At 43.6% G+C, this 26,430-nt stretch overlaps 1 protein-coding gene across 2 annotated transcripts in view; it reads left to right on the top strand.

The window, feature by feature from the left end:
• The window catches only part of atad2b (ATPase family, AAA domain containing 2B), a 78,181-nt gene extending 51,751 nt beyond the window's left edge, over positions 1 to 26,430 (top strand). Inside the window, exons 21-28 of one of the 2 annotated variants that reach the window (XM_004918187.4) lie at positions 1,445 to 1,626; positions 5,528 to 5,687; positions 6,708 to 6,830; positions 9,262 to 9,399; positions 14,880 to 15,557; positions 20,093 to 20,187; positions 20,786 to 20,914; positions 21,967 to 26,430. In XM_004918187.4, the coding sequence (XP_004918244.1) occupies positions 1,445 to 1,626; positions 5,528 to 5,687; positions 6,708 to 6,830; positions 9,262 to 9,399; positions 14,880 to 15,557; positions 20,093 to 20,187; positions 20,786 to 20,914; positions 21,967 to 22,008 (1,547 nt within the window). In that variant the 3' untranslated portion in view covers positions 22,009 to 26,430. Of the gene's footprint in view, positions 1 to 1,444; positions 1,642 to 5,527; positions 5,688 to 6,707; positions 6,831 to 9,261; positions 9,400 to 14,879; positions 15,558 to 20,092; positions 20,188 to 20,785; positions 20,915 to 21,966 lie in introns of both variants that reach the window. The other variant, XM_002935984.5, reaches the window with a different exon arrangement.

Raw genomic sequence — 26,430 nt, 5'->3', positions numbered from 1 at the left:
AAAATCAGGTATTTGTTCTGTACAGTCTAAGCCGGTTAGAAAATAAAAAAAGAACTTATTGGTTGCTGCTGAAAACTGCACATCGACCATTGTATTTATAAACCCTATAGGCTTGACCAGCCAATGATTTTATCCGCTCTCATACCAACTGTAGGTTCCTAGGGCATATTCACTGAGGGCCTGCCAGATAGCCAGCCGGGCCCCTCCATTCCTCTAGGGTCTCCATTGCTGTACAGCATGTGCTGCAAGATGGAGACACAAGTTTACTGACGGATTCCCGGCGAGGGGAAGGTTTATAGTGAGCCGCAGCCATTTGTGATGGATAACAGCTGTTCCTCTCCTTTGTACCTTGCTGGGAGCTAATCAGCCCTGTCTCTCAGCGGTGCCGTGGCTCTCACACAATATGGAGGGAAGGCAGGGCAAATGCAGTGGAAACTTTCAAGATGAAAGACTTCAAGAAAAAGGAATCTGGACAAGTGGAGAATTTCAGATATGTTTCCTGTCAGCGCGGTGTTAAAGGCAGAGCTAACGCCAACATACAGTAAAATGTAATGCACTCTTAAATGAAAACATCCAGACTAAGGCACGCTTGTCTCCAGGCACATGAAAGGGTTTGGAGGTTTCTCTTGTGGTGCTTGAGTCTTGCTCCATAACTTGCCAATGAAGCTTTAGCAACAAGAACATTCCCTCCGGAGCTTTCCGGCTTTTTGGGTTCAAGCGCCCATTTAAAAGAGCGCTGTCACTATTGAAACACATTTCTTTGTAGTGGTTTGTTTAATCAATTGATTTCACACTGTTATTTTCTTCTTTTCTTTATACATTATTGGTGAGGGCTTTCAAAAGGGCAACCAAAACACTGCATTTTGCCGCAGTAATCCTGCTATACATTTTTATGGGTATCTAGAGCAGTAAATCAGCATTTACCCCTTTTCCTGCTGATATTCAGAAGGGGCTTTCCATCCACTTCTTTACCCCTGTAGTGTTCCAGCCCAATAGTTTGGACATTAAAGAAGGTTATACACTGAAAGATCCACTTGTTTGGCAATCTTTCCCTCAGTTCAAAGCAACAGGATGTAGATAAACTGCTGACTCAGCCCATTGGCAGCTTTTATGAGCCCGTGTATTGGCCACTTTAAGCTAGCTGTAGCACCTAGAATAGCAGATCTTTGCCGAATTTGACCACATACTCGCTGTGCCAAAGTTCAGATCATACTTCATGTCTATGGAGACGTGTTAGAAGTGGATGATCTATCTGAGCCCGGTTCACTAATGTTCCGTTATTTGTGGCCTTGTCATTATGTAACTTTGGGAGCAATGGTGGGTGGAGAGCAAAGTTGTCCGTTGCTTAGCACTTTTTTTGTGAAAGTAGATGTTCTACACAAACTTGTAAAACTTTCCATTTTCTTGTAGCATTCCTTAATCTGTGTATCCTCCTCTCTCTTAGCACTGCGAGCTTTGGAAGTTCTGCCCCTTGCGTTGCCACCACAAATCCAACAGCTGTCTGAGGCGGAAAAGCAAAGGATGGAGGATCACGAGGAGAACACGTTGCGGGAGTTGCGGTTGTTCCTCAGGGACGTCACCAAGCGGCTGGCCACCGACAAGCGCTTTAGCATCTTCAGCAAACCGGTGGATATTGAAGAGGTCTTGTTTCAGTAACGCACACACAATGAAGCGGATTGTACCAAGCCTGAAACAAATCTATGCAAAATTCATCTTGGCCACCCCGCCATTTCAGCATGGGCATCCAACGCTGAAATATCGGGGCGACCAAATAAAAAAACAGTAACTTCTCAAATTCAGAAATTGCACATATTCTGTGAGTCTATTTTCTCTGCCCCAGCAAAAAATTTATCTTAATGAAAACACAGCATTGCCCAGTGTGGTGTCGGCTTTAAGGCCATGGCAGATGTGGAGAATAGTCACACACAGTAAATCTGCACTAACATGGGTCTTCTACATAAATTTCCGGTGGGAAAACATACCCGTCGCCTGTTCTTTGCATAGTAGCCCAAGGTTGCCTCGCTGTGTTGTATGTCTCTTCCCTGGAGATTCATATTAATGCTGGTAGGAAAGCACTTTCAGGAGATTAGTTACCCGCATTAGAGCAGATTTATTGCAGTCGACTAATCTCCATGTCTGCCATCGACCAAAAGGGGAATAACTTTGTTTTTATTGGTCCTTTTTCACATTTTAACAGCTGTCTGGTTTCTGGGAACATTATTTCCATGAGAATGTGAATAGCAATAAACAACAATAACAGTAGAAAGCCATCTTATTGTAAGGATAGATTTGATTGCTGGGGTCACTGACCCTAGATACCTGATGGCGTTTGAAGTTTCACTCTGGAGATAGAGAGGGGTTATTATTTCAAAACCATAAAAATAAGAGGCTTAGATAACTTCCATCTGCCACATACTAATTTAATTTAAAGGCAAAGTTCCACTTTAATGTGAGATACAGGATTCTCAGATGTATGGACATGTTTTTCTGGTTACCATAAAAACCAATGTCCATAGCCTGCACATTCCCAGGAACTGATAATCTGAGTGTTTCAAGTCTTATCTAAAAAAGAAACATTTTGCCATTACAGAAAAATAAGTTTGAATGCCTTGCTTGGTTGAACCCATCAGTAATCCAATTGCTGCCTACTTGAAGGTAAATGTGTTCTGCAGCCTAACAACGGTTCTGCTAGATCTAATGAGTAGTGCGCTAACCACCCAGAATTCTAGGCTGGAAGCTTTCAGGGCCGGTGGAAAGGAGTAGTTTCCCTTATGTATTCAACTTCGAAAGACTGAAGCATTGCAATGGCCTTTCCCATCGTTGTTAGTGGGCCCATATGTAGAACGGTGGTTGCACCATGCATTTCTAAAATACTGCTATCCAGTCCAGGGACAGAGCATTGTGCTTTCCTTAGGCTAGGAAACCACTGGCACCTTCAGCGAATGTATGCAGGGTCTGCTTATGCAGCTACATAGCTGAGCCTCACAGCCCCCCAACTATAATTTGTACCATGTCATTCACTTATCTTGATTTGATAGGGCCATGTTGGTCAGTTTAAGGTCCCCATACACGGGCCGATTCTAGCCGCCGATATCGGTCCCTTAGACTGATTGAGCAGCTAATCGGCCTGTGTATGGGCACTACTGATGGGCCTGCCCGACCGATATCCGGCCTGAAATCGGCCAGATCTCGATCGGCAGGTTAGAAAATCTAGTCAGACTTTTACTATGCCCGTCGTTATAATTTGATCGTTTGGCTCCAGGGCCTGGATTCTCCCGATATCGCCCACCCGTAGGTGGGGCTATCGGGAGGAGATCCGCTCGCTTGACGACATTGCCAAGTGAGCGGATCTGCCCGTGTATGGGCATCTTAGTTACCTGCTGTGTTTTCATTATGTATAACCTGGGTGCTAATAAATCTATTTAGTTCTCACAGCAAAAAAAAACATGAATTTTGCTATTTGTAATTTGATCTCTTGGCTTTTATCGTAAAAGAGTATATATGCAAAAAAGAACCTTTTTTTTAAAGAAAACTCTGGGAGGAATTGACTATCTTGGCAAGAGTTTCCGCTTCTGTGCATGCCCGTGCTTCCTAGGGCTACCACCTGACTTCAACAGGGAGACAGAGCAGGGCACACAGTACCAAGAAATCCACTCCAGGTTCCATATAAAGGAATTTACTGCTGTTTGGTTCAGTCCAACATCTAACTCATTCCCATACTACTTAGGGAAAATTATACATCCCTCAACCAGTTACCTGCCAAGACTGCCTTAAAATTGGTCCTTATTCGTGCCATTTGTTTCATCCTCTAATGGTGAGGGTAAAACAATATAATAAAAATAAATGCACAATGGACTTCTATGAACTGTAAACCTTATGCCTTCCAATGACTATTGAATAATTGGCAGCCATGATTTTGTCTTAAAAATTTTCTAGTGAACTACCAACCCACAATTGGTATATCCATTAATCCCCATATTTGCCTTACAGTCCATGGCAGCCAAATACCATATATTTAGTATATAAATTTGTTTCTGTACCCCAAAGTCCCCTTATGTGGACCCCAGGTAGAAGTACCTTGGTGTCATGGTCTCAAGTGCCAAGGACGTGATATTATTATAGCTTCAGTGATCACCTGTGTGCAGTGCTCTTGGGTCCCTTGGAGTCCGGTGGTGCCCAGAACAGTCTGTTTGGTTCATCTTCTCTACCAGAAAACGGAAATACAGTGGCTCCTATACCAGGAGAAACCTTTGCATGCCAAGTTAAGCCTGGTCTACATGGGTGATTAATCTGGGGCAACTTTCCAACCTGTGGTCATTCTATTGCTGTGTGCAACAACGGCAGCCCCCAGAGTTGTCTGGTTGCAGGGACATGACAACTAAAGCTCTACCTGTTGGTGCAAACTAATATAAAGTGCAACTGTCTCCTCCTTTCCCCAGGGTACCTATTGTCTCTGCCTACCTAGCACTGCTCCTCAGGAGATGTCCCACTATATGGCCTGATATCTGCCTCCCCATCGATGGCTCTGGTAGAAAATGAATTTGTGATGAATTGTGCCATAGAAAACCTGTAACAGGAGAAACTTGTTGCAGTAGTGACAAGTGAAGAAGATGGTGTAACCTAAATTGATGGTTTCCAAAGTAAACCGTGGCACCTTGACCATATGTAATTTGGCACCCATGTAAACCAGGCATTAGGGATATCCCAGCCAAGTCAAACAGGGCACATATAAGTGTAAATTCTAAGTTAAAATGTACAATATTAAATGTATTTTCTGCCTGTGTACAGGGCTAATATTGGGCATTGCACAGGTTCCTATTGGCTGGTTTGAATACCAGTTTGCTAATATGTTGCACAGGATTGCCATGTAGCCTTGGCGCTACCAGCTTTAGGCATCAGAGCATGTTGTGCTGTACTAGAGTCCAGCTGCCCTATAAATCTCAGTATTCCCCCACAAGCTCATGCCTTATGCCATGCGTGCAAGTACAATTTCATACATCATTAAATGGCATTAGTAAGAACAAATGCAACAGCTTCATTAAACAGGGTGTATTGCTCTTTATTCTGCTTATGGCCTCTGCACAGACTGGTAACCGTGCCACATTAACCCAGTTATATTACTGAGCAGTTCAGTGGCCATATAAAGGCACAAGGCTGCAGGCTGAGTTATACAGGGAACTCTGAGTATCACTCATGTATTAGAAATAATTAAGTTTATATTATATTATTTATAGTATGGGAGTCCTTATCCGGAAACCCATTATTCATAAAGCTTTGAATTACAAGGGCCATCTCCCAAAGACACTATGTTAAGCCAATAAGAAGGCAACAGTAGCAAATAACTAGCCTAACGTGTCCCGTGAGTTATTGTTAGAGGTCCTACCTTCTTTAAATAACTGGAACAACCCTGAGAGAGGGTTTATGCACTAAGCTGCTGGCTCTTTGTCGGCCATCTTGTCCTTCTAACAAAATGTTGTCGGGTAACTTCACCTTTTAACCAGTGGCCTTGGTTTTGTGTATTTTGCAGGTTTCCGACTACCTTGAAGTCATCAGAAAGCCCATGGATCTTTCCACTATAATGATGAAAATCGACAAACACCGTTACCTGACGGCCCTGGATTTCCTGCAGGACATTGACCTTATCTGCAGCAATGCCTTGGAATACAATCCCGACAAAGAGCCGGGAGGTAATGATACTCGCACAGAGAGAAAGGGCTCTTGCCATTATTATTTTCCTGCCTTTACAGTGCTATTGATTGGGAGCCTTTCCCTGCCAGAGGGAGAATGCGTTGAATAGAAGCTCATAATTACCTCTCACTGCCAGTCAGGGGATATATGTAGAGGCCAGACACATGCCATTTATCCCAATGGATAAAATAGTCCTTTAAAGGCAACTGACACTCCCCACCCTGTATATTATCATACAGTAGTTTTATTTCTGAGGAAACTTGTGAAATGTCTTCTTTTGGGGACAATTGGAGAGAACTTGATACACCAATTAATTGCCTCCCCAAAAGGAACAGTTCAGTGTAAAAATAAAACTGGGTTAAACAGACAGACCGCGCAAAAGAAAAAATGTTTTCAATATAGTTATTTTGGCAAAAATGTAATCCATAAAGGCTGGAGTGGGCAGATAACATAATAGCCAGAACATCACTTCCTGCAGCCAGTAACCAATCAGTGACTTGAGTGGGAGCCACATGGGACATAACTGCTCAGTTACTTTGCATTTGAATCTGATCTGCGTGCTCACAAACTAACTGAACAGTTATGTCCTATGTGCCCCCCCATAAAGTCGCTGACGAGCTGAGAGCAGGAAGTAGAGTTCTGGCTATTATGTTAGACATCTGCCCACTCCAGCCTTTACAGATTACATTTTTGCCTAACTAACTATATAATTATTTTTTATTTTGCACAGTCCACCTATTTTGCCCAGTTTCATTTTTACACTGAACTGCCGGCGGCACACAGGGCATTCAGCTACCATGTTGCTCTTAGAGAGAGTCAGTTGCATTCGCTTCCCATTCTGTTCACTAAAGTGCAAGTTCCACGTTGATCCCTTCGTGACTGCAGTAGTGGCTGCCTTACGTAGCTCCAATCTCCAATGCTAGAAAGCAGCTGCTATTGTGCAGTTGATGTTTTCCAGATCTCCTGTTCCTATGCTTTCAGTCATAAAGGAAAACCCTCTGCTTGCCTTCCTCCCTCAGATAAGATCATCCGGCACCGTGCCTGCACCCTGAAGGACACCGCGCACGCCATCATTGCTGCTGAACTGGATCCTGAGTTTAACAAACACTGTGAAGAAATCAAGGAAACCAGAACAAAGCGGGGTAGGTAGCGTCCCCACCAACCGAACTGTACATGTCGCCCACACGTGAGATGTTTCCTTATTGTGGCACCATTTGTACACAGATTTTCCCTTTTCACCACGTGAGAGATGAATGGGCCAGACATGTTTCACTCAGCAACACATATGCTTCCTCTATAGCTAAGCCCATATACAAGATTTAATTACCACTTTCATTTTTTTCTTTTATGCAGAACTAAAGCCTAACTTCTGCCCTAAAGAAGTAGGGCAGAGATGTTTTACATTATGTTTTGGACTTCTGTACCAGCCCAAGGCCCCCACAGCCCTAGCAGGGAAGGTCTGTGCCCCCAAAGATGCCCCCAGTAGCCCCCCATCTTCTTTTCTACTGATTCCCTGCCCATACTGCTGTCACTTACCTGAGCTTAGGGGCCCACTCACACTATCCTGTATATATAGAATATAAATGTAACACTATCCTGTATATATAGAATATAAATGTCCCACTATCCTGTATATATAGAATATAAATGTCCCACTATCCTGTATATATAGAATATAAATGTCCCACTATCCTGTATACATAGAATATAAATGTCCCACTATCCTGTATATACAGAATATAAATGTCACACTATCCTGTATATACAGAATATAAATGTCACACTATCCTGTATATACAGAATATAAATGTCACACTATCCTGTATATACAGAATATAAATGTCACACTATCCTGTATATATAGAATATAAATGTCCCACTATCCTGTATATATAGAATATAAATGTCCCACTATCCTGTATATATAGAATATAAATGTCCCACTATCCTGTATATATAGAATATAAATGTCACACTATCCTGTATATATAGAATATTAATGTCACACTATCCTGTATATACAGAATATAAAATGTCACATTATCCTGTATATACAGAATATAAAATGTCACACTATCCTGTATATACAGAATATAAAATGTCACACTATCCTGTATATATAGAATATAAAATGTCACACTATCCTGTATATATAGAATATAAAATGTCACACTATCCTGTATATATAGAATATAAAATGTCACACTATCCTGTATATATAGAATATAAAATGTCACACTATCCTGTATATATAGAATATAAAATGTCACACTATCCTGTATATATAGAATATAAAATGTCACACTATCCTGTATATATAGAATATAAATGTCCCACTATACTGTATATAGCATATACATGTCACACTATACTGTGTATATATAGCATATAAATGCCACAATATCACCTAAAATTAGGAACCCACTCACACTCCTGTATATATAGAATATAAATGTCACACTATCCTGTATATATAGAATATAATTGTCCCACTATCCTGTGTATATAGAATATAAATGTCCCACTTTACTGTATATATAGAATATACATGTCACTATACTGTATATAGCATATAAATGCCACAATATCACCTGAGATTAGGGACCCACTCACACTTTACTGTATATATAGAATATAAATGTCACAATATAAAGCTGATTAGTAATAAATACAGATAATAAATACATTGCTGCGCTTAAACCAGTGCAACTAGCATCAGAAATGATTAGTTAGCCCTGTAGCATCAGTTTATTTGACAGGCCAACCTCATTTTCTGCTTGATGAGAAGCTAAGCTTAGGGGTCGTCACAAATTATCTACAACTGCATAGAGCTCCCTGAGCATGTGCAGTGTCACAGACACTTTCCATGATGGAGAGCCCCTGTGACAAGTTTGAAGACCTGGATCATAAATGCTATTGAAATGTTGCAAATTTAGGCTGGTACAATAAGTATAGGATTTAAAATATGCCATTTTTAGCCATTTTTATGGTTTAGTTCTCCTTTAAATGATGTATTGCAAGTATTATATCCTGGCATTGAGACCAGAATAAGTTTTTAAAGGAAAGTAGGCTCACTGGGGGGTCAGTGATTGTAATACCCCGGGCCAGTGCTCCTGTTAGCAGAAAACTGCACCGGCCTGGGGTACCTGTGATTGAGCAATTGTCTATCTTTGTGCTCCCGGGGCCGCCATATTCGCAGGTAAGCTGGTTGGTGCAGTTTTTTGCTAACAGGAGCACCGGCCCGGGGTATCGGGTAAGTGAATTGTACCTTTCCTTCTCCTTTAATGTCTGTGACTCTAACAAGCTGTTTAAATGTCAGGACGGTAAGAGACCCATGATTATTGTGCTCTATAAAGTGCCTCTAGTTGTTATTACAGCTCCCAGCAGGCTGCAGTTAGGGTGCAGAGAGCTGTAATGCTGCCATTCAAAAAACCTAGTACATAGTTGCTTCTTCCTTTTAAGAAAGTTCATGCTGAATGGGCAAACAGACGTTAATAATAAATACATAAATCTCTGTCCGAGGCATCCTGGATGAAGTTTTTACATAAAGACAATCTTATCTTGTGTGTGCAGGTCTTTTGGCAAGTACAGAGCAATTACATTCTCCCAGTTCTGCCGCTCGCAAGGCCGAAGCGGGAGCAGAGGAAGGATTTCAGAGCAAACACGGGACGGCGTTAGATGCTGGAAGCCACTCCGGAACCAAATGTGCATGTAAGTACCTTCCAGCAACGAGAGAGCACTCCAGCTCTCGCTCTCTCCCCCCCCCCCCCCCGAGGATGGAAATAATTCTGAATAAAGGTGTTGCTCTCACAGCTGGGTCTCCTTCACTTCCCAGTATCTTCCCCTAGGATAACATACAACTGGCTGCTCATTATGGGGGGAGTTTTGACCCCCAACACACAGGCACACATACACTAAAAGCGACGGCAGTAAAGGTCAGTGCTAATCCAGGCAGGGCTGGTACCATATTGCCGAGCAGTAGGAGCGCCAGTGACAGCACTGTCTTCACAGCATCCCTGTTCTAAAACCTTACAAACAAATTGACCTTTCAGTCTGCGATCTCCTTGTGTTTCCGCGCACTTAGTGACAGCTTGTCTTGTACAACCGCTAGCCCTGCTTTTTCCATTGTGTTTTGTGAATGAAGTGTTGGAAAAGTTGACATCCAATTTATACATATCGTGCTTATGTCTTCGTTTGCCTTCAGCACACACAGGTATATAAATGTATAATAAATGAAGTTGGGGGGGGGGGGTCGGGAATAATACCGTGCTACCAGTGTAATATTGTCACACTGTCTAGTAACAAATAGATATTTTATGTAAGTAAATTAGGGATGCACTGAATTCAGGATTCTGCCAAGATTGGGCCTTTTTCGGCAGGATTCAGCTGAATCCATTGTCCTGGCTGAACCGAATCCTAAAATCATGTGACTTTGCCACATAAACGTGGAGCTTGAAGATTTTTCGCTGTGAACTGCATGTGTTTTTTGTTTGTTTGTTTTTGTAGTTTTTTTTAATTTTTTTGCCTTTTTCTGCCTCTTTCCAGCTGTACGATTGGGCTGCAGGTGTCAGTGACCCCCATCTATTGCTCTGTGAGGCTACAATTTTGTTACTTTTTATTATCTTTCTGTGTAGGCTCTCTCCTTATATTTCTTTCTTTTGTTCCAACCCCTGGCTGATTGCTAGGGTAAATAAGACCCTAGCAACCAGATAGCTGCTGAAATACCAAACTGGAGAGCTGCTGAACAGAAAACTTAAATAACTATAAAGATAAACATAAATTCAGACCGATTACAATATTTTTCAGAATACAGGTATGGGATGCCTTATCCAGAAACCTGTTATCCAGAAAGCTCCGAATTACGGGAAGCCTGTCTCCCATAGACTCCATTTTAATCAAATAATTTAGAATTTTAAAACTGATTTCCTTTTTCTTTGTAGTAATAAAACAGTACCTTGTAATTGATCCCAACTAAGAGATAAATAATCCTTATTGGATGCAAAACAATCCTATTGGGTTTGATTAATGGTTTATTGATTTTTTAGTAGACTTAAGGTATGGAGATCCAAATTATGGAAAGACCCCTTATCTGGAATACCCTTGGTCCCGAGCATTCTGGATAACCGGTCCTATACCTGTATTAATGTCTACGTCTTACTAAAAGTTAGTTTAAAGATGAATTATAGGCAAAGCAGTTCCTCTTAGTGAGAAACAGCCCCATAGTTAGGGGAAAAGCTCCTACTGTACTCAGTGTGTTTGTAGCCAGAAATGGCTGTACCCGGACATATTTAAAGCTTTAAATTGTAAAAATTAGCAAGTAAAGTAATAAGCAGATATCCCCATTCCCCTCCTGCCCTGCTGTATTATTGCAAGGCAATTGAAAAGCAATTTTTTGAGAAATGGAACCTTGGTAAGGAATGTAAGGGCAGAACTTCCATACAGATGTGAGGGGTTTGGTGCAGCGGGTATCTGGGGGTACAGTGCTCTTTGTGGGACTCAGTAGAACAGGGGAGTTGAGGAGGATTAGTGCCATTAGATTTGCTCAGAGTATGGAATATTATCTCCCATCTTACTTGGTTTTTTTTTATTAATCTGATCTCCAAGAAAGTACCTGTATTATCAGCTTCGGCGCACAGTATTTGTTCTGTATTCACGACCCGGAGACCATACAGTCTATTGAAATTCTGTAGTGCAGAAAGCTGCAAAGTGTAAAACGGCACGACATGCACCATGTGACACCTTATAACCCTTCTACAAAGCCCTGCGTGGCCGCTGGCTGGGAACCAATACACTGCCGGCTCTCTGCACACTTAGACGCCTCCGATGGATGGAAATGTGTCATACAATTTGGTGCTACGGGGGATGAAAAGCAGCCTCCAGTGAAGCAAAATGCACTTTTGTTTCAGCTTATCGACCTGCAAGAGCAGAAAGAATATCCTTCCATTCTCCCTGTGCAGAGAGCTAGCTGGCACCTAGCAATGGAGACAATTACATTGGGGGTTTTTCAAGGCAAGTAACTTGGCAGTTGGTTCTGAGGTGCCATATTTTTTTGGTGCATTTGTGCCAACTCTCTAAAGGGCAATAGTCTTAGCTACAAACCTGCACCCAAACTAGTGGGTGTTTATTAATCCAGAATCTGACTCAAGCTGGAATCAATTTGTTAGGCCTGGGACCTGTGACTCACTGCATGAGTGAGTGTTTTACTTATTTTTTTCAAATAGGAAAAACATTTTTGAGTCCAAAAAAAATTCACTTAATATCTATTAAAATAAAATTGCAAGGAAAAGATTAAGACTGTTGCCTATGTGAGTCCCTCAAATGGGGTATTTACCTATTTGTGGTAGGAAAAGGGCAGCGTAGTGGAGCAAAGGTTAGGGGGGTGCAGGGGTTATTGCTTTGATTCCATACATTTTCTGCAAGGAGTCTGTATGTTCTGCCCATATCTGGTATCCGTTTTGGGTACTCTGGTTTCCTCCCACATCCCAAAACATTAAGGCTTTAATCTTGCTAATGATAAAACAGACCCTAGTACTTGTGACTGTGATAGGGGCCTTAGATTGTAAGCTCACTGGGGCAGGGACTTATGGGAATGTGATAGGGACCTTAGATTGTAAGCTTCACTGGGGCAGGGACAGATGGGAATGTGATAGGGACCTTAGATTGTAAGCTCACTGGGGCAGGGACTGATGGGAATGTGATAGGGACCTTAGATTGTAAGCTCACTGGGGCAGGGACTGATGGGAATGTGATAGGGACCTTAGATTGTAAGCTTCACTGGGAACAGGGACTGATGGGAATGTGATAGGGACCTTAGATTGTAAGCTCCACTGGGGCAGGGACTGATGGGAATGTGATAGGGACCTTAGATTGTAAGCTCACTGGGGCAGGGACTGATGGGAATGTGATAGGGACCTTAGATTGTAAGCTCCACTGGGGCAGGGACTGATGGGAATGTGATAGGGACCTTAGATTGTAAGCTCACTGGGGCAGGGACTGATGGGAATGAGATAGGGACCTTAGATTGTAAGCTCACTGGGGCAGGGACTGATGGGAATGGGATAGGGACTTTAGATTGTAAGCTCACTGGGGCAGGGACTGATGGGAATGGGATAGGGACCTTAGATTGTAAGCTCACTGGGGCAGGGGCTGATGAGAACTGTGCGTAAACTCAAAATCACTGCGGAATATTCTTTTTAAAGAATAATATCCATTAGTCTGTTCTGGGAGGGTTTTGCCAAAGGTTATTGCATTTCTCCCTGTCCCCAGAAGATGGCACAAGCAGAGCACTAAACCATTATTACCCATGTCTGGTGTATTCAGTAATTCTGCTACCATTACAGGCCTGTGAGTGAAGCTTGTATTGCTAAATAAGCACAGGGGACAACATGTTGGGCAAATACATTGAAGCGGGAAAGGCCGAAAATGCCAGACACAGTTCTGCACCCTCTGAGATTTTATTCAGTTTTCCTGATGCAAGCATGACAAGTGATACAGTATATTCTAAACAAAGCCCCCATTTATTCCCCCATTTTAAAACCGTTTCCTATATCTCAGTATTCTGAATAAAGGCGGCCATACACTGTAAGATCTGCTCGTTTGGCGTGGTCGGCAAGTGAGCGGATCTTCTCCTGAAATACCCACCTACAGGTAGGCAATATTAAGCTAATGCAATCCCTAAGTCCGAGCGATCAAATTAAAATGTCTGTCCTTTAGTCAAAGTAATCCCCCCCACCTGAGAAGCTGTTTATAGGCACAGGGAATCCGCACATCCCTATTATTTGCTCACAGAAGTGACTGCCTACTACATGCATTGCGCTGTGTGGGTAAAAAAGATTTTTTGGGGGTTTAGTGCCTAAAGTATCCCAACCCAGCTATGTTTGTCAGTTCTGTGCCATTACCATTGCTTTATGACTGTGTATATAATATATTGAAAAATTGTGGTTAAGCATGGCAAAAAAAAAAGTTTTACAATTGAAACCAAGTTGGCACAGGTCAGCACTAGGTCTGTACCTCCCTGGCTGCGTTAAGTGCATAAGCAGACACCCGCCATGTTTGATTTCCACTGTATTTATTCTGACCTTTTTGACTTAAGCAGAAAAGGACATTTATTTGTAGGTTTGTTCCTTTGCTTTGGTGCGTAAACCAGCCTTGTGCTGCAGACGTGCCATCCCGATTGGGCTTACAGGGACCCTCTGATCTGTGCGTTTGGAGTGCTCCTGAGTGCCTTTAATTCCAGCTGCAAGTGCACCGGCTAATGGCACGGATAAAGTGCCTTCCCCTCTTCTATACAGGAATTGGTTTGGAGGAGATGATAGAAGGGGAGGGGGGGCTCGTCTGATGTGAAGTGGGAATGTGGGGCAATCAATGAGAAGAGCTTTAGCCAAAGAATTCTCCCGCTGAGAGGCAGCTTAACATTAAGGTTCCTTAGGCAGAGCCCACATGGGGAGCAGCATGAAAAAGCCAAGCAGGAATCTCATTGCGTCAGTTAATAATTGTGTCAGGAAAGAAAGAGGGAAGATTATTGATAAGTTTGTTTTTTTTAGTTTTTGTACAAATTATAGTGTCTTTGCTAGTGTTTACATATTATGCTTTGTATAGAGAAGGGCACTGTCACATGGGTGAGACCCTCAGAAGTGTTGGTCAAGAACAGGTTCATGCAACTTTTCTCATCCATTGTCTTGTATGGAGTTGTATGGAGTCTATGGTTGTCCCTATGTACTCAAGCGGGGATGTGAACCATGGGATTGGATCACAACCAGTGAGACCAAACGCCAGTAGTGCTATAATGTGCCTTGTATACAGGGTTTACCCTAGTAGCCCTGAGGTACACCAAGTAGATTAAAGTGAAGGTCAGTCTCTATCCTCTGAAGCTCTATCCATAGTTCTATAGCTTTCTGCTTTACGCCAGCCCACACCTTGGTACCTGTGGCACTGCACATGCTCAGTGTCCTTTGAGCCATTCTTCTTTCCATTCCTAGTGATGTCACTATTGGTAAAGGGGCAAAGGACATCAGAGTCCCATATGGAGCTTCAGTGGACAATTTTGGAGTCCTGGACCTTCATGGTGAGAGGGTTCCTATAACTCTTATCTATAGATAAGATGCAATTTCTATCCTGATGTTTTATGGGGTTTTAGCCATCCTTTATTTCATGAATGCAATTAAATTTGGCATTTTTTTTTATTATTACAGTTACTCTCAAGAGAAAGCCAAAGCGCCGGCCGCAGTGGGGGCGGGGCATTATTAAGAAGAAGAAGTCCAGCTGCTGTTTGAAGAAAGAATTTGACGATGCCAAGTTCAATGACTATGAAAATCATGAGGATGGACTGGAGAATGGGGATCTGGAGAACAGCACAGACTGCCTGGAAGAGAATGGAGAAGAAACTGGAGACCTTTCGGTAACCAATGATGAGTCCTCCTGTGACATAATGGACGGGGAGGCCGTGCACCCAAATGGCACCCTAGGAAAAGAAAGTAGCATGGCGTCCACGGAGGAGGAAAGCTCAAACGAGTCACTGGTAGTAATCCAGAGCAATCCAGCTCTAAAAGAGGAAACTGCGCCCACCAAGAATCCATCGTTTCCTCCGGACTGTTTAAATGGCGACGCTTCTATAGACAGCTTGGAAAGTGTCCAAACACCAGAACTGCAAAACGGCAAGGGGATAGTCAGCTCCCTCCTGGCCGATGATGAACAGAAACACAACTCTGACTTTTCTGCTCAACAGGAAAACCCTGTTGTTAATTGTAACAATTCAGCAATATTGGATGTTGGAGAAACACAACAGCAACAGGACACGCTCTCTGGGTCTGTACAGACTGATGAACAGGGGAGGAGACCAGGGAGTGCAGACATGGAGGATGGCCAAGAAGGTAAGGCCACTGTGGTTTTCGGTTAAATAATATATCAAAATTCTTATTCTGGGCGTTGTCAAGAACTGCAATGCTTTTAATGATTACAAGCCTTTCTATGTGTTTTGGGCTAGCATGATAGCATGGTGCTTTAATCTGGTCCTTGTGGGTTACAGTTTGATGTGTTCCTACCACTATTGCTGCTTTATGCCATTGTAATACACGGCTGAAAGGAGTAGCAACAAGGGTTCCTCTCGGGTTGTAAATAGTGGGTCCTCTAGGACACATTAAAGGAGGAGGAAAGACATTTTGGCATTTTACTGCCAACAGATTAGCCACATTAGTGCCACCTAGAACACTATATTTATTCTGCAGAAACCATTACCATACCTGAGTATACAGCCCTAGAAGCTTTCTCTGTTTGTTTAAGATAGCAGCTGCCATTTTAGCTTGGTCTCAGTACCTTCCATGCTGGAGCTCTAGCTGCTTGGTAGCTCCCCTGATGGGAGGGGGCGTGAATTCTTTTGAATACTTATAGGAGTGGGGGAGCGCACACTGGGCTCTGAATGAAGGATTTTTCCGAGAGGAAGTCAGATACTCTAAGAACAGGTTTACAAAAAGGAGACCAGAAATCCTGTGTTTCTTTTGACAGAGGTCTCAGTGCAGCAATACTGTGAGTGCTTATGGTGTATTTTCTGATAAAGCTTACTTAGTTTTTAACTCCCTTCTCCTATAAACTGCCTCTTCTCTATCAAGATTATTGAAGATGTTTTTGGCCAGGAGACCCCCTTTACAGGTCCATAGATTAGTTGGAGCCCCCTTATCTCATTACATCTTTAAATTATAGGAACACAGAGAGAACAGAGAGAATCCAGGATAAATATTTAAACATCAGTAGCGAAAGTAGAATCCTGCACAGAACCAATTTTTGAAACCCAGACCCAACCAGTGACTCAAACATGCAGCCCCCATTTTAACCTGCTTGGACCAACTACCCCAAGTGACCCACAGCTGCCTGACCCACTGACCCACCACCATTAAACAGGGATGGGCTGTTGTTGCAAATTTAGGGATGCACAGAATCCAGAATTCAGTTCGATATTCGGCCAGGATTTGGCCTTTTTGCGGCAGGGTTCGGATTCGGCCGAATCCACGGTCCTGGTCGATCCAACATGTGCACACCGACTTTTACCCCTTCCAGGATTTGGGTTATGATTCGGACTTTTTCGGCAGGGGTGCATCCATCCATCTTTTTTGGATAGGGGTGCAAATGAAGCTAATGAAGGGGAAAAATTAACCACGTGTGCAGCGCGTGGTGAAAAACTTTCACTTTCCATGTTTATGTGACGAAAAGTCACATGATTTTAATGATTTGGATTCAGTTTGGCCGGGACATGGATACGGCGAATCCAAATCCTGCTGAAAATGGCTGAATCTTGAGCTGTGGTTTCCTGCATACGGCTGGGCTGTGTATAACCAGAGACCCATGTGTAACAGTAATGGACTGGGGGGACACAGCAGGATTTGTTGGACTTATGTAGGAATATAACAGTGGGGCCTTGGGGAATGGCCGTCCCTGCTCTAAATAATCTCCCAGGTAAGAGCGAGGGGATGGTGCATCTGTGTTTGTGCATCTGTGCTTGCGCCTCCTTCTCAAACTTCTTGTGGCTTCTGTACTCGCGCTGAGACACTAATTGTTCTGCTCTAATAGTCATTACCATTCTCTTGTTCTCATTACACCGGCCTATTGTTGCCAGGATAATTATGCTAGCTGCTTCAGAACACATTCCACTTCCACCCTTTCAGCGCCGCAGTCGGACTTCATTTATTATTTCAAGACTGTCAGGAAAGTGATTTTTCTTTTTTTGCTTTGCAGCAGTTTGTAACCTAATTAAACCCAATGGCAAATTCCCTCAGAATTAGGAGGTTACTGTCCTTTTAAGTAAGGGAAATATTCCTTGAGGGCCGTGGCACCCTGGGGTGCTTCCGGGGAAATCTCCCTGGGTGCCATTACACTTAATGTTTTGTTAATAACAAAATTCAGCATTGGAAAATTCTGGAAGAGAAGTCTTGTTTTGCTTCTGTGTTTTTACTGTTCTTTAATTGCCCTTGTGGCGGAAACCTTAAGGTGGCCCTACACATATATCCAGCTGATTGGCCTGGACAGATACCATTGGCCACAGGATAGTAAATATTTTTTTTATCTTCTTCAACCCTGATGCATACACTGAAAGATGGGTTTGTTTAGCGAGGTTACACAGCGAGCGGATCTTGCCTCAATATGCCCTACCACAAGGGGGCCAATCAGATCACATTGACTGTATGCAGGCCGTTGGGGCAAGGACCACATCAGTGAGCCGATGCATTCTGTCCTTACTGGAGGTTTAAACCTGCCTGATTGGTTTCGGCTAGATTTTGGTCAGGCAGGCCCATTTGAGGGCCTTATTCACAGGACAATAAGCTACTGTTTGGCAGCAGTATTTATCATAAAATATCTACAAAAGGTATAGATCCAAGCATTGCAAGTAGAGAATAGCTTGCCCATTGTACATGGTTAGTCCAGGTGCTCATGCCCCAGACCCTCAGCATAGGGGAGCCAAATAGGAATCTAATTTTTTGAGATGGGCAGGCATCCGGAGTTCCAGTGAAGTTGAATTACAGCTCAGGTATTGAGTAAAACCATAGCAATTTTATTGAAAAGTACACATACATGCTAAGAAGCCTTATGCGTTTCGTTCCATACTTGGGACTTAATCATAGGCTCGATTATGGTATGAAACGCGTAAGGTTTCTAAGCATGTATGTGTACTTTTCAATAAAATTACTATGATTTTATTCGATACCTGAGCTGTAATTCAACTTCATTGGAACTCTGGAGTGCCTGCCCATCTCAAAAATTTGATTCCTATTTGGCAGTATCTATCGGCCCGTGTACGGCCACCTTAACTCTCTTCCATCCACCCTGTACCTTACCTGAGCCACCGTGCCATTAAGATTTATACAGCCATGGCTAACCTGCCCAGTGGTGTGTCCCTGGGGGGCTGCTGGGCCGGCACAAGTATATAAATGAAAACCAGGTGGAATGACTAAGGTGCTGGTGAAGTAACCTGCTAGAAATGGGTTCAACCCACCCGTGTAAATCCACATCTTCCGTGGGCTTAGGTGTGGCCTGCACAACACTACTATGTGGCAAGTTATTTTGGTAAAATGGTACAAAGCCCAAACAACTAGAACTGCACAAAGTGTAGAGAAGCTGTGGGGTTACATGCTGTGGTGGCATCAGGCCCAAACTGGGATACAAAATAGTCCCTGGCAAGTACACCGAGGCCCAAACAGCCCCCCCAGCCCTGTAAATAGGGAGTGTTGGTTCTGGCAACTGGCTGCTGTAAGATGCCATAGACAGATTGCCAGTCTAACCAACCTGTCCAACACACTGACCAGTATCAGTGGTATACAGGGATCAGACGGGACTGCCCGACCTACTGAAAACCCTGAAAATATTCATTTCATATGATTTTTGGGCACGTTCATGGCCCTTTTTCCTGTTTAATAGTATTTTGTGTATTCCCTTTGCAAAGAACACAGGTTTGCAGTTTATCTGACTGTTTGGGTTGGTTTTTTTCTGGAAGTTTAAAGCTTCTTATTGTAATCTGGAGGGAATGAGAGCTGGGTTACCGGCAGCTGTTCTACTTTCCGTGCCCATTTATACTTCTATCTGTGCAACGCAGCAGCCAACCCCCCGCTGGTACTGCCCCGGGGCCCCGCTCTCGCCCCGCACCGCGCTTAGCACTCCCACCGGGGGCTCCGTGTGAACTGCCTGTGATACGGGGGGAGCGAGGGGCCGCGGCTAAAGGTTATACCCAAACAATCCGGCTCCCTTTAAATGCTGAGCAGCTGCTTCATCAAACCTCGCGCTACTTTTGGATCCTTAGTCAAACATCGTTTTTTAAATATCGAATGGCAGAAATATGAGATGTCTGGTGCTGAGCTCAGAGCGATTCGGTCTCATATAAAAATAATATTGTGGTTAAATTTAGCTGCGCTCGGGGAGATGGCGAGGAATTACAGCAAAAAAGGGTTTTATTAAAGAGGCGGTTACTGTCTCCACAATACAAATAGGCCCTCTTATTAGTGCTAATCCTATTGGCCAGAGATTTCTGAGATACTCGTATGGCCGCCAGGATTGGTAAGTTGCTGGTCTTAAAGGGTTAAGTTAACGTATGCGTTTGTTTTTTTTATAGTAATAAAAATAAAGACCAATTGCAGGTTGTCTCAGAATATTATTGTGTAGATTCACATGAAGTCACATGATTTTAAGGATTCAGTTCGGCACTTGGATTTGGCTGAATGCTGCTGAAAAGGCCAAATCCCGAACTGAATCCCTATAAATACTCCAAAAACTAAGCTTAGTGGCTGGTCCATGAGGATTTAACTATTTGATGTCTAACTTTGATGCCAATATAAGTTTATACGCCACCATTGCTACTTTGGGGGTTCAGGTGCCCAATAAAGTTTTCCTATGATGCCATGTTAATGCCCCTCTGCTATTCCCCCAGCCGCTGAATCAGTCAGAACAGCACAAAGGGAGCCGGTAGCAGAGGAGCAGCCAGACCCTGAGCCCCCCCTGCTGGTGGATCACGAGAGACTTAAGGTACGTTCCCTTTAACCCTGCTGTGCCCCTGTGCTTTCAACTGGACTCTCAGCCTTTGATAGTTAAGCAATACTGTCATGGGAAAACATGTTTTTTTTCAAAACCCATCAGTTAATAGTTTCTCCAGCAGAATCCTGCATTGTAATCTGTTTTTCCCATGGGGCTAGCCATATTCTTCATTTCCCAGGGTGCCACAGCCATGTGACCTGTGCTCTGATAAACTTCAGTCACACTTTACTGCTGCGCTGCAAGTTGGAGTGATATCCCCCCCCCCTCACCCCCAGCAGCTGATCAGCAGAACAATGGGAAGGGAGCAAGATAGCAGCTCCCAGTAGGTATCAGAATAGCACTCAATAGTAAGAAATCCAAGTCCGGCTTGGGACTCCTCCAGTTACATGGGAGTAGGAGAAACAATAGGTTAGCTGAAAGCAGTTCTAACGTGTAGCACTGGCTGAAAGCTCAGACTCAGGCACAATGCACTGAGATGGCGCCTACACACCAATATTACAGCTACAAATACATTTGTTGGTTCAAGAATAAAATGTTAAATGGCAGAGGGAATTATTTGCTATGTAAACTTATTATTTTCCCCCTTTAGAATCTTCTTCATGTATTGGTGAAAAAAAGCCACAATTCAACGGTGGATCAGCTTGAAAGGTGGTATTCCCTTCTCAGCCAGTGTATCTACCTGCACAGGAAGGAGTACGACAAAACAAAACTGGTCGAGGTGAGTGTCTCCATTGTTTTCTTGGTCCTTTATTGACGGCCGTGCAACGTTTTGGGCACATGTAATTCCTGTACCTTACGCCGCCAAGAGCAGAACTAGTATGAAGCCACGGGAGCAGGTTTGGGTCTGTTCTACAGCAAAAAATCAGGGGAGAATTCTCTTTTTTTTTTTTTTTTTTTTTTTCCTGTATGGTCAGCATCTATCACCTTAGAAAGAACTGGATCTGCTCTTGACAAAGCCTTCAGGGCAGTCTGTAGAACAGGGGACAGCGAGATACTGAATAGAGAGGAGAGTAAAGGTACATACACGGGCCGATTGTAGCTGCCGATATCGGACCCTTAGACAGATTCGGCAGCTTATCGGCCCGTGTATGGGCACTACCGACAGGCCTGCCCGACCAATATCTGGCCTGAAATTGGCCATATATACTGAATAGAGAGGAGAGTAAAGGTGGCCATACACAGGCCGATTGTAGCTGCCAAATTGGTCGAATGAATCAAGAGAGAATTTGCATTCTCTCACGTTTTTATGCGTATATGCTCCCGAGCGTATCTCCTTCATTCTGGTGCAGGCACATGTAGGAGGCGTAGGGCGGAATTTTCAGCAATCGTTTTTATCGCCTTAGACCGATTTGGCAGCTTATCGGCCTGTGTAGGGGCACAAACGATGGGCCTGCCCTGACCTGAAATCAGCCAGATATCGATCGGGCAGGTTAAAATTTTAGTCTGATAGATGCGGTCCCAAACCAACTTGCGCCTATTACTTGTGTTCTAATTCGATCGTTTGGTCCCAGGACAAAATGACCATATTAGCCTAAATTCACCCAATATTGCCCACCCGTAGGTGGGGATATGGGGAGAAGATCCGCTTGTTTGGGGACCTCGCCAAGCGAGCTGATCTTAACATGTATGGGCACCGTAAGAGGTTAATGATGTCTCCCCTAGACAGCCAGAAGTCCAGCCAGTTGCAGTAGGAAGAGCACCATGATGCGCCGTAGAGCATCAATAAGAACAAAGATGCACAACTTGACCGTCTTTCCTTTTTCTTTGCAGGACTTGGAGCAAACAGTTCAAATGTTTGAAACATTCCTGTGAAAGCTGCCAAAGCAGCCGGGTTCATCTTCTAACTGCTCAATGGAGACCCAGCCCTCTGAGCTATCAGATATTTATTGTCAGTGGCACCAAGCTGGCCTCTGAGCCTCGTTCTCCATCGTCTTGACCTCTCCCCAACCCAACTGTGTTTTCGTTTTTTTTGTTTTTGTTAAGAAAAGACTAAAAAGATTGGTGCTATTGTCTCAGGTACCTGATGCCAACCAGCCTACTAGAACCAAACAGAACTCCCCCCTCGTCACGGACAACCCCCCCACTATCCCACAGCTTGAAGATTAGCGGTGCTAACGTGGGGTGGTTCGGAAAAAAGAAAAACCCTGCTCTGTTTCTCCTGTGGCACCACCTAAACCTTCAGAAAAAAAGGCTCACTTATTGGAGGAGAGACACAACAAAACTGGATCACGGAAATTGTATTTGTTTTTTTTTCCCTACTTCCCATTCAGCCTCCATTTTAGTCGCCTGCTGTGTAGCCCACAGAATGGGACGCCGTGCGTGGCACAATATTGTTACTGGTTGAACACTCCCCTCCCATGGCTGCCCTATTTGTGCCTTTTTCTTTTTTTAAACCTAACCTAGTATATTGAATGGGTTTGTATTGTTTGAGGGTAGCCTGGAAAGGGGGTATCTTTGTTGCCACAAAAGTTCTCTGCCTGGTGGAACAATCAGACTGTGGGGTATGGAACGGGTACTGGGTTTTGTTTTGTTTTTTTTGCATTATTGGTTACGAGGGTCCCCTTCCTACATGTGCTACAGTGTCCTGTATGAGCTGAATAGCAAGCAAACATGTCTCCTGTTTAGGTTCATATCAATTAGGTTAGAAGCGTCTGTAAAACCATTATGTGTATTTAACCTTCTATTTATGTTGATCCGAGTATGCACTCTTATCAGTGGTGCTCTGCATTTATTCCATTTTCGGCACAATTTCCTACCACGGCGGCCATGTTTCTTTCCTTGCGAGGTGTCGTGTATGTAATGTATCTGTCCAGTCACTGTCTCCTGTACCCTCCCAATATACTGAGCAGTATTCAGAAAGTTACAAGCTCCCTTCCCTTTCAGTATAACTGTTACTGTGTGTATTTACCCCATGGCGTTGTGCACACTCCTTGGCTAATGTCATTGGCTCGTACATCACTAGTGACCGCGGGCAGGACTCCTCCCAAAGCCGAAGAGTTGTCGTTTTTGAATAATGTGACTTTTTTTGTTTGTTTGTTTGTGCTGGAACCCTACTAATTGGCATTCTAACTGCTCAGGGGTTGCAACCTCTGTTGACCCTAGCAACCAGGCAGAAACTCGAGTGATGTCCTATTGGAGAAAAGAACGGAAAATAAACGACAGTATCTTTCCCTGCACGGTAGGAAAGGCTGATTTTAGATGAATTTTTATAGATGGTGATAAACCGCACCCCTATTGGTCAGTGTAGCCCTACTGGAAAGCCAATGGCGGGAACAGGCGGTCCAACTGGAAACTGCCTCCCATCTGTGCCGCCAAACACTATGTGGCCTATAGGAGGCGCTGCATTACATTTGTATATTGGGTTCAATAGGCCTGGGAAGCACCCCCTTCCCCCAATGCATTAAATGGAGTCTAGAGACTGAGATGACTTTCTATTTTCCCTATGAGATTGTCGGCTGGTTGACTAAACCCCCCGCATTGACCACTTTCTTTTGTACTTGGAAAAAAAATGTATTAAAATTTTTCAGAATTAAAAAAAATAAAGAAAATTAAGAAAAAAAAAAAAACCTAGATTATATTTTGAGGGTATTTCCCGGCATGATGGGTTTTTTTGGAAACCTCAGGTTTTTTGCTGCATTTTTAAAAAAACAAAACAAAAAACAAACAAACTATTTATTCCCGTTTCATGTGTTTAAGGTTCCGCTCGGGCGTCGCGGGATACTTTATAAGGTCACTGACTTTGTATGGAGATTTTTTTTAGCTGTTGGTCGCGGCCTCGAGACCCTGAAGAAGGGGAGGGGCCGGCTTTGTTAAATAAAGGGTTAAAAAAAGACAAAAAAAAAATAGTGTGTTTTTAAGGGCGTTGTGATTGGATTGAGCTGCTGTTTCTGTCAGTCTGGAACATAAACCAAGTGTCAAATGTGAGCACAATGGATACGACCTGGGGGCGGGGCTTGAAACAATGTATATAAAGTCATTGGTTCCTTTGCTCGCTTAAAGGGTAAGCTAACCCTGTCCTTCTGATTCATCCCGTACAATGTTCTTATTCTTGGGATGCTGAACCGGCGGCCAATCTGTAGCTGTGACTTGGTGCTCCCAGAATCCCCCCTGCCGCCTATGGAGGGGGCGGGTAGTAGTCGCAACGGCTGATTGGCTGTGCAGCTGCATCTTTTGTTTGTGTTTGTTTGTTTTACACCATCAAGCTGCTTCTAAATCCCCCTTTACCCTCAGTGGAAATGTTTTCTTGCCTCTTTCTTGTTCTTCTATAAATATTCCGCTTCAGCAAACATATATATATATGTACAGATATTTCCGTATGAATAGCCGGCTGTGAGACGCGCTCCTACTGTGCCGCTTTACATCCTTCCTTTTTCCATTTTGCTTTCTGATGGGAAATGTAAACATCCCTCGGCCCTTTCTCCCCGCGCAACGGCTCAGCCGACCGGAACATTTCACCGTAGCCAAATATCCATAAAGGTGAGTTATTATACAGGAGCCCCCACGCCAACCCGCAGCATGGCACCGACTACTGGGCTTTCAGTCTCTATAAGCACCGGGGATTGGCTCCAAAATGGCAGCACCGATTGTGGGCAACTCCATTCCCAGGGAGCCGGAGCAGATAGAGGGTCGCTCGGAATTCTTTTCTACTTCTAGTCAGTCTGGTTTCGCCAGGGAATGTTATTGTGTTGCACTCGTGTGCGTTTCCTCGTTGTACAGGAACCCAAGCCTGTGTAAGTGTGCTGGTTCTTGTGCGTTCTACTGCACCCTAATGCATGTGCTAATTGGTCTGCCAATCTGGGTCTGTACCCCCAGTGAGACTGCCCCCCATAGACTTGTTTTGAAATCAAGAACATTGTACCAATCACATACACACAAACAGGCACAAGCTTGTCGGCGATTTCGGTGCAAGGCTATTGGGGCGGCCATTTTAAGGAGTGTTATTAGGTATACAAAGTCTGCCATTAGTCTTACAGGCCATGGCTTAGGCATTTATAAACACTCAGAGCATTATGGGGGCATTATATTCCTGCCCTCTTGTTGCCCAGTATTCAATTGGTGAATCTTGTTCTAAATACCATGCATCTCTGTTTGAGCTGTTCTCTCAATGCCTACGTGGAAGGGTTACCTTCTGGTTTGCCTAGATTAGGGCTGTCCAACTGGAGGCCTACGGGCTGGATGTGGCCCTGCAAAGGACTATTATGGGCCCCCAGTCTGCCTAGAGGCTCCATAGACTTCACTATAAGACACCATCAATCCGGCTCTCTGACTCTCTGTACGGCATGTAACTGGCCCACTCTAATTTAGGTTTAGGAAATGGACTGGGGGGAACCTTTGTCTTTCTCCCTTTAGAAACCTGCCCAGGCCTGGGTCAGAACCATGGCACAGGGGTATCCTGTGTGCAAGTGGATCAGTGCCATGTAGCACTTTATGTCTCCGGGTTGGCCCACCATCGCCCCATCCAATGCTACCGCGCCATGCTCCCCGGGTGTTTGGGGGTGAAAGATGGCTTTTTAATGCATTTTTAAATATTAAATTCATTTTGCTGAAGTTATTAAATATGTTTTTCTCTCCGTCTTGCCATTAGCGGCAAAGATTCAGTGTTTCCGGCAATTGGGGATCAGAACTTCCCAGCATGCCCTAGCTAGCAGCGCTGATTTGGGACATTGCTGTGTTCGTTACATGAATTGCAATGGGTATACAGTGGGCTGTGTCCTTTTAATGTCCGAATGCCCCTCCTCCCTTTCCTTTGTGTCGTTACTTGAGTTTCTCCCGTGTTTTTAGCTGAACTGTGTTTGTCTCTATTTATGTGTCTCCCCCCCCCCCCTACACTCGCTGTGGCTGTTCTCTTGGCACCTTGGATGCTTGGCTCAGGAGCTTACCATCCTTCTGTTGTGATCACAATAAGCTTGAATTTGTTGGGGTTATTCCTAAATCTTTTTTTGTACTTTTTTTCCCCTCTTTGAGATTTTTTTAAGCTCATCTATGAACTCGAGACATCTCCGACGCACCCTGTATATTTGTTCAGTAGGGTTCTCTTGGTTTCCCTATCGCTAGTATTCCCATGGTTTTCTTTTTGTTACCCCCCCTTCCCCTTTATTTTGCTTTTGCAATTTATTCATTACAATTAAAGTAAGTTATTTAAAAATTTTTGACATTGAATTTTTTGGAAAAATTACTGTAATTTGTAATATAACTGCTGTGACATACTTGAATAAAGATAAGATGGGAAAAAAA

The sequence above is a fragment of the Xenopus tropicalis genome, chromosome 5 (assembly GCF_000004195.4).
Source record: "Xenopus tropicalis strain Nigerian chromosome 5, UCB_Xtro_10.0, whole genome shotgun sequence".
NCBI classification, from domain to species: domain Eukaryota; kingdom Metazoa; phylum Chordata; class Amphibia; order Anura; family Pipidae; genus Xenopus; species Xenopus tropicalis.
This window is presented reverse-complemented; position numbering and strand designations above follow the sequence as displayed.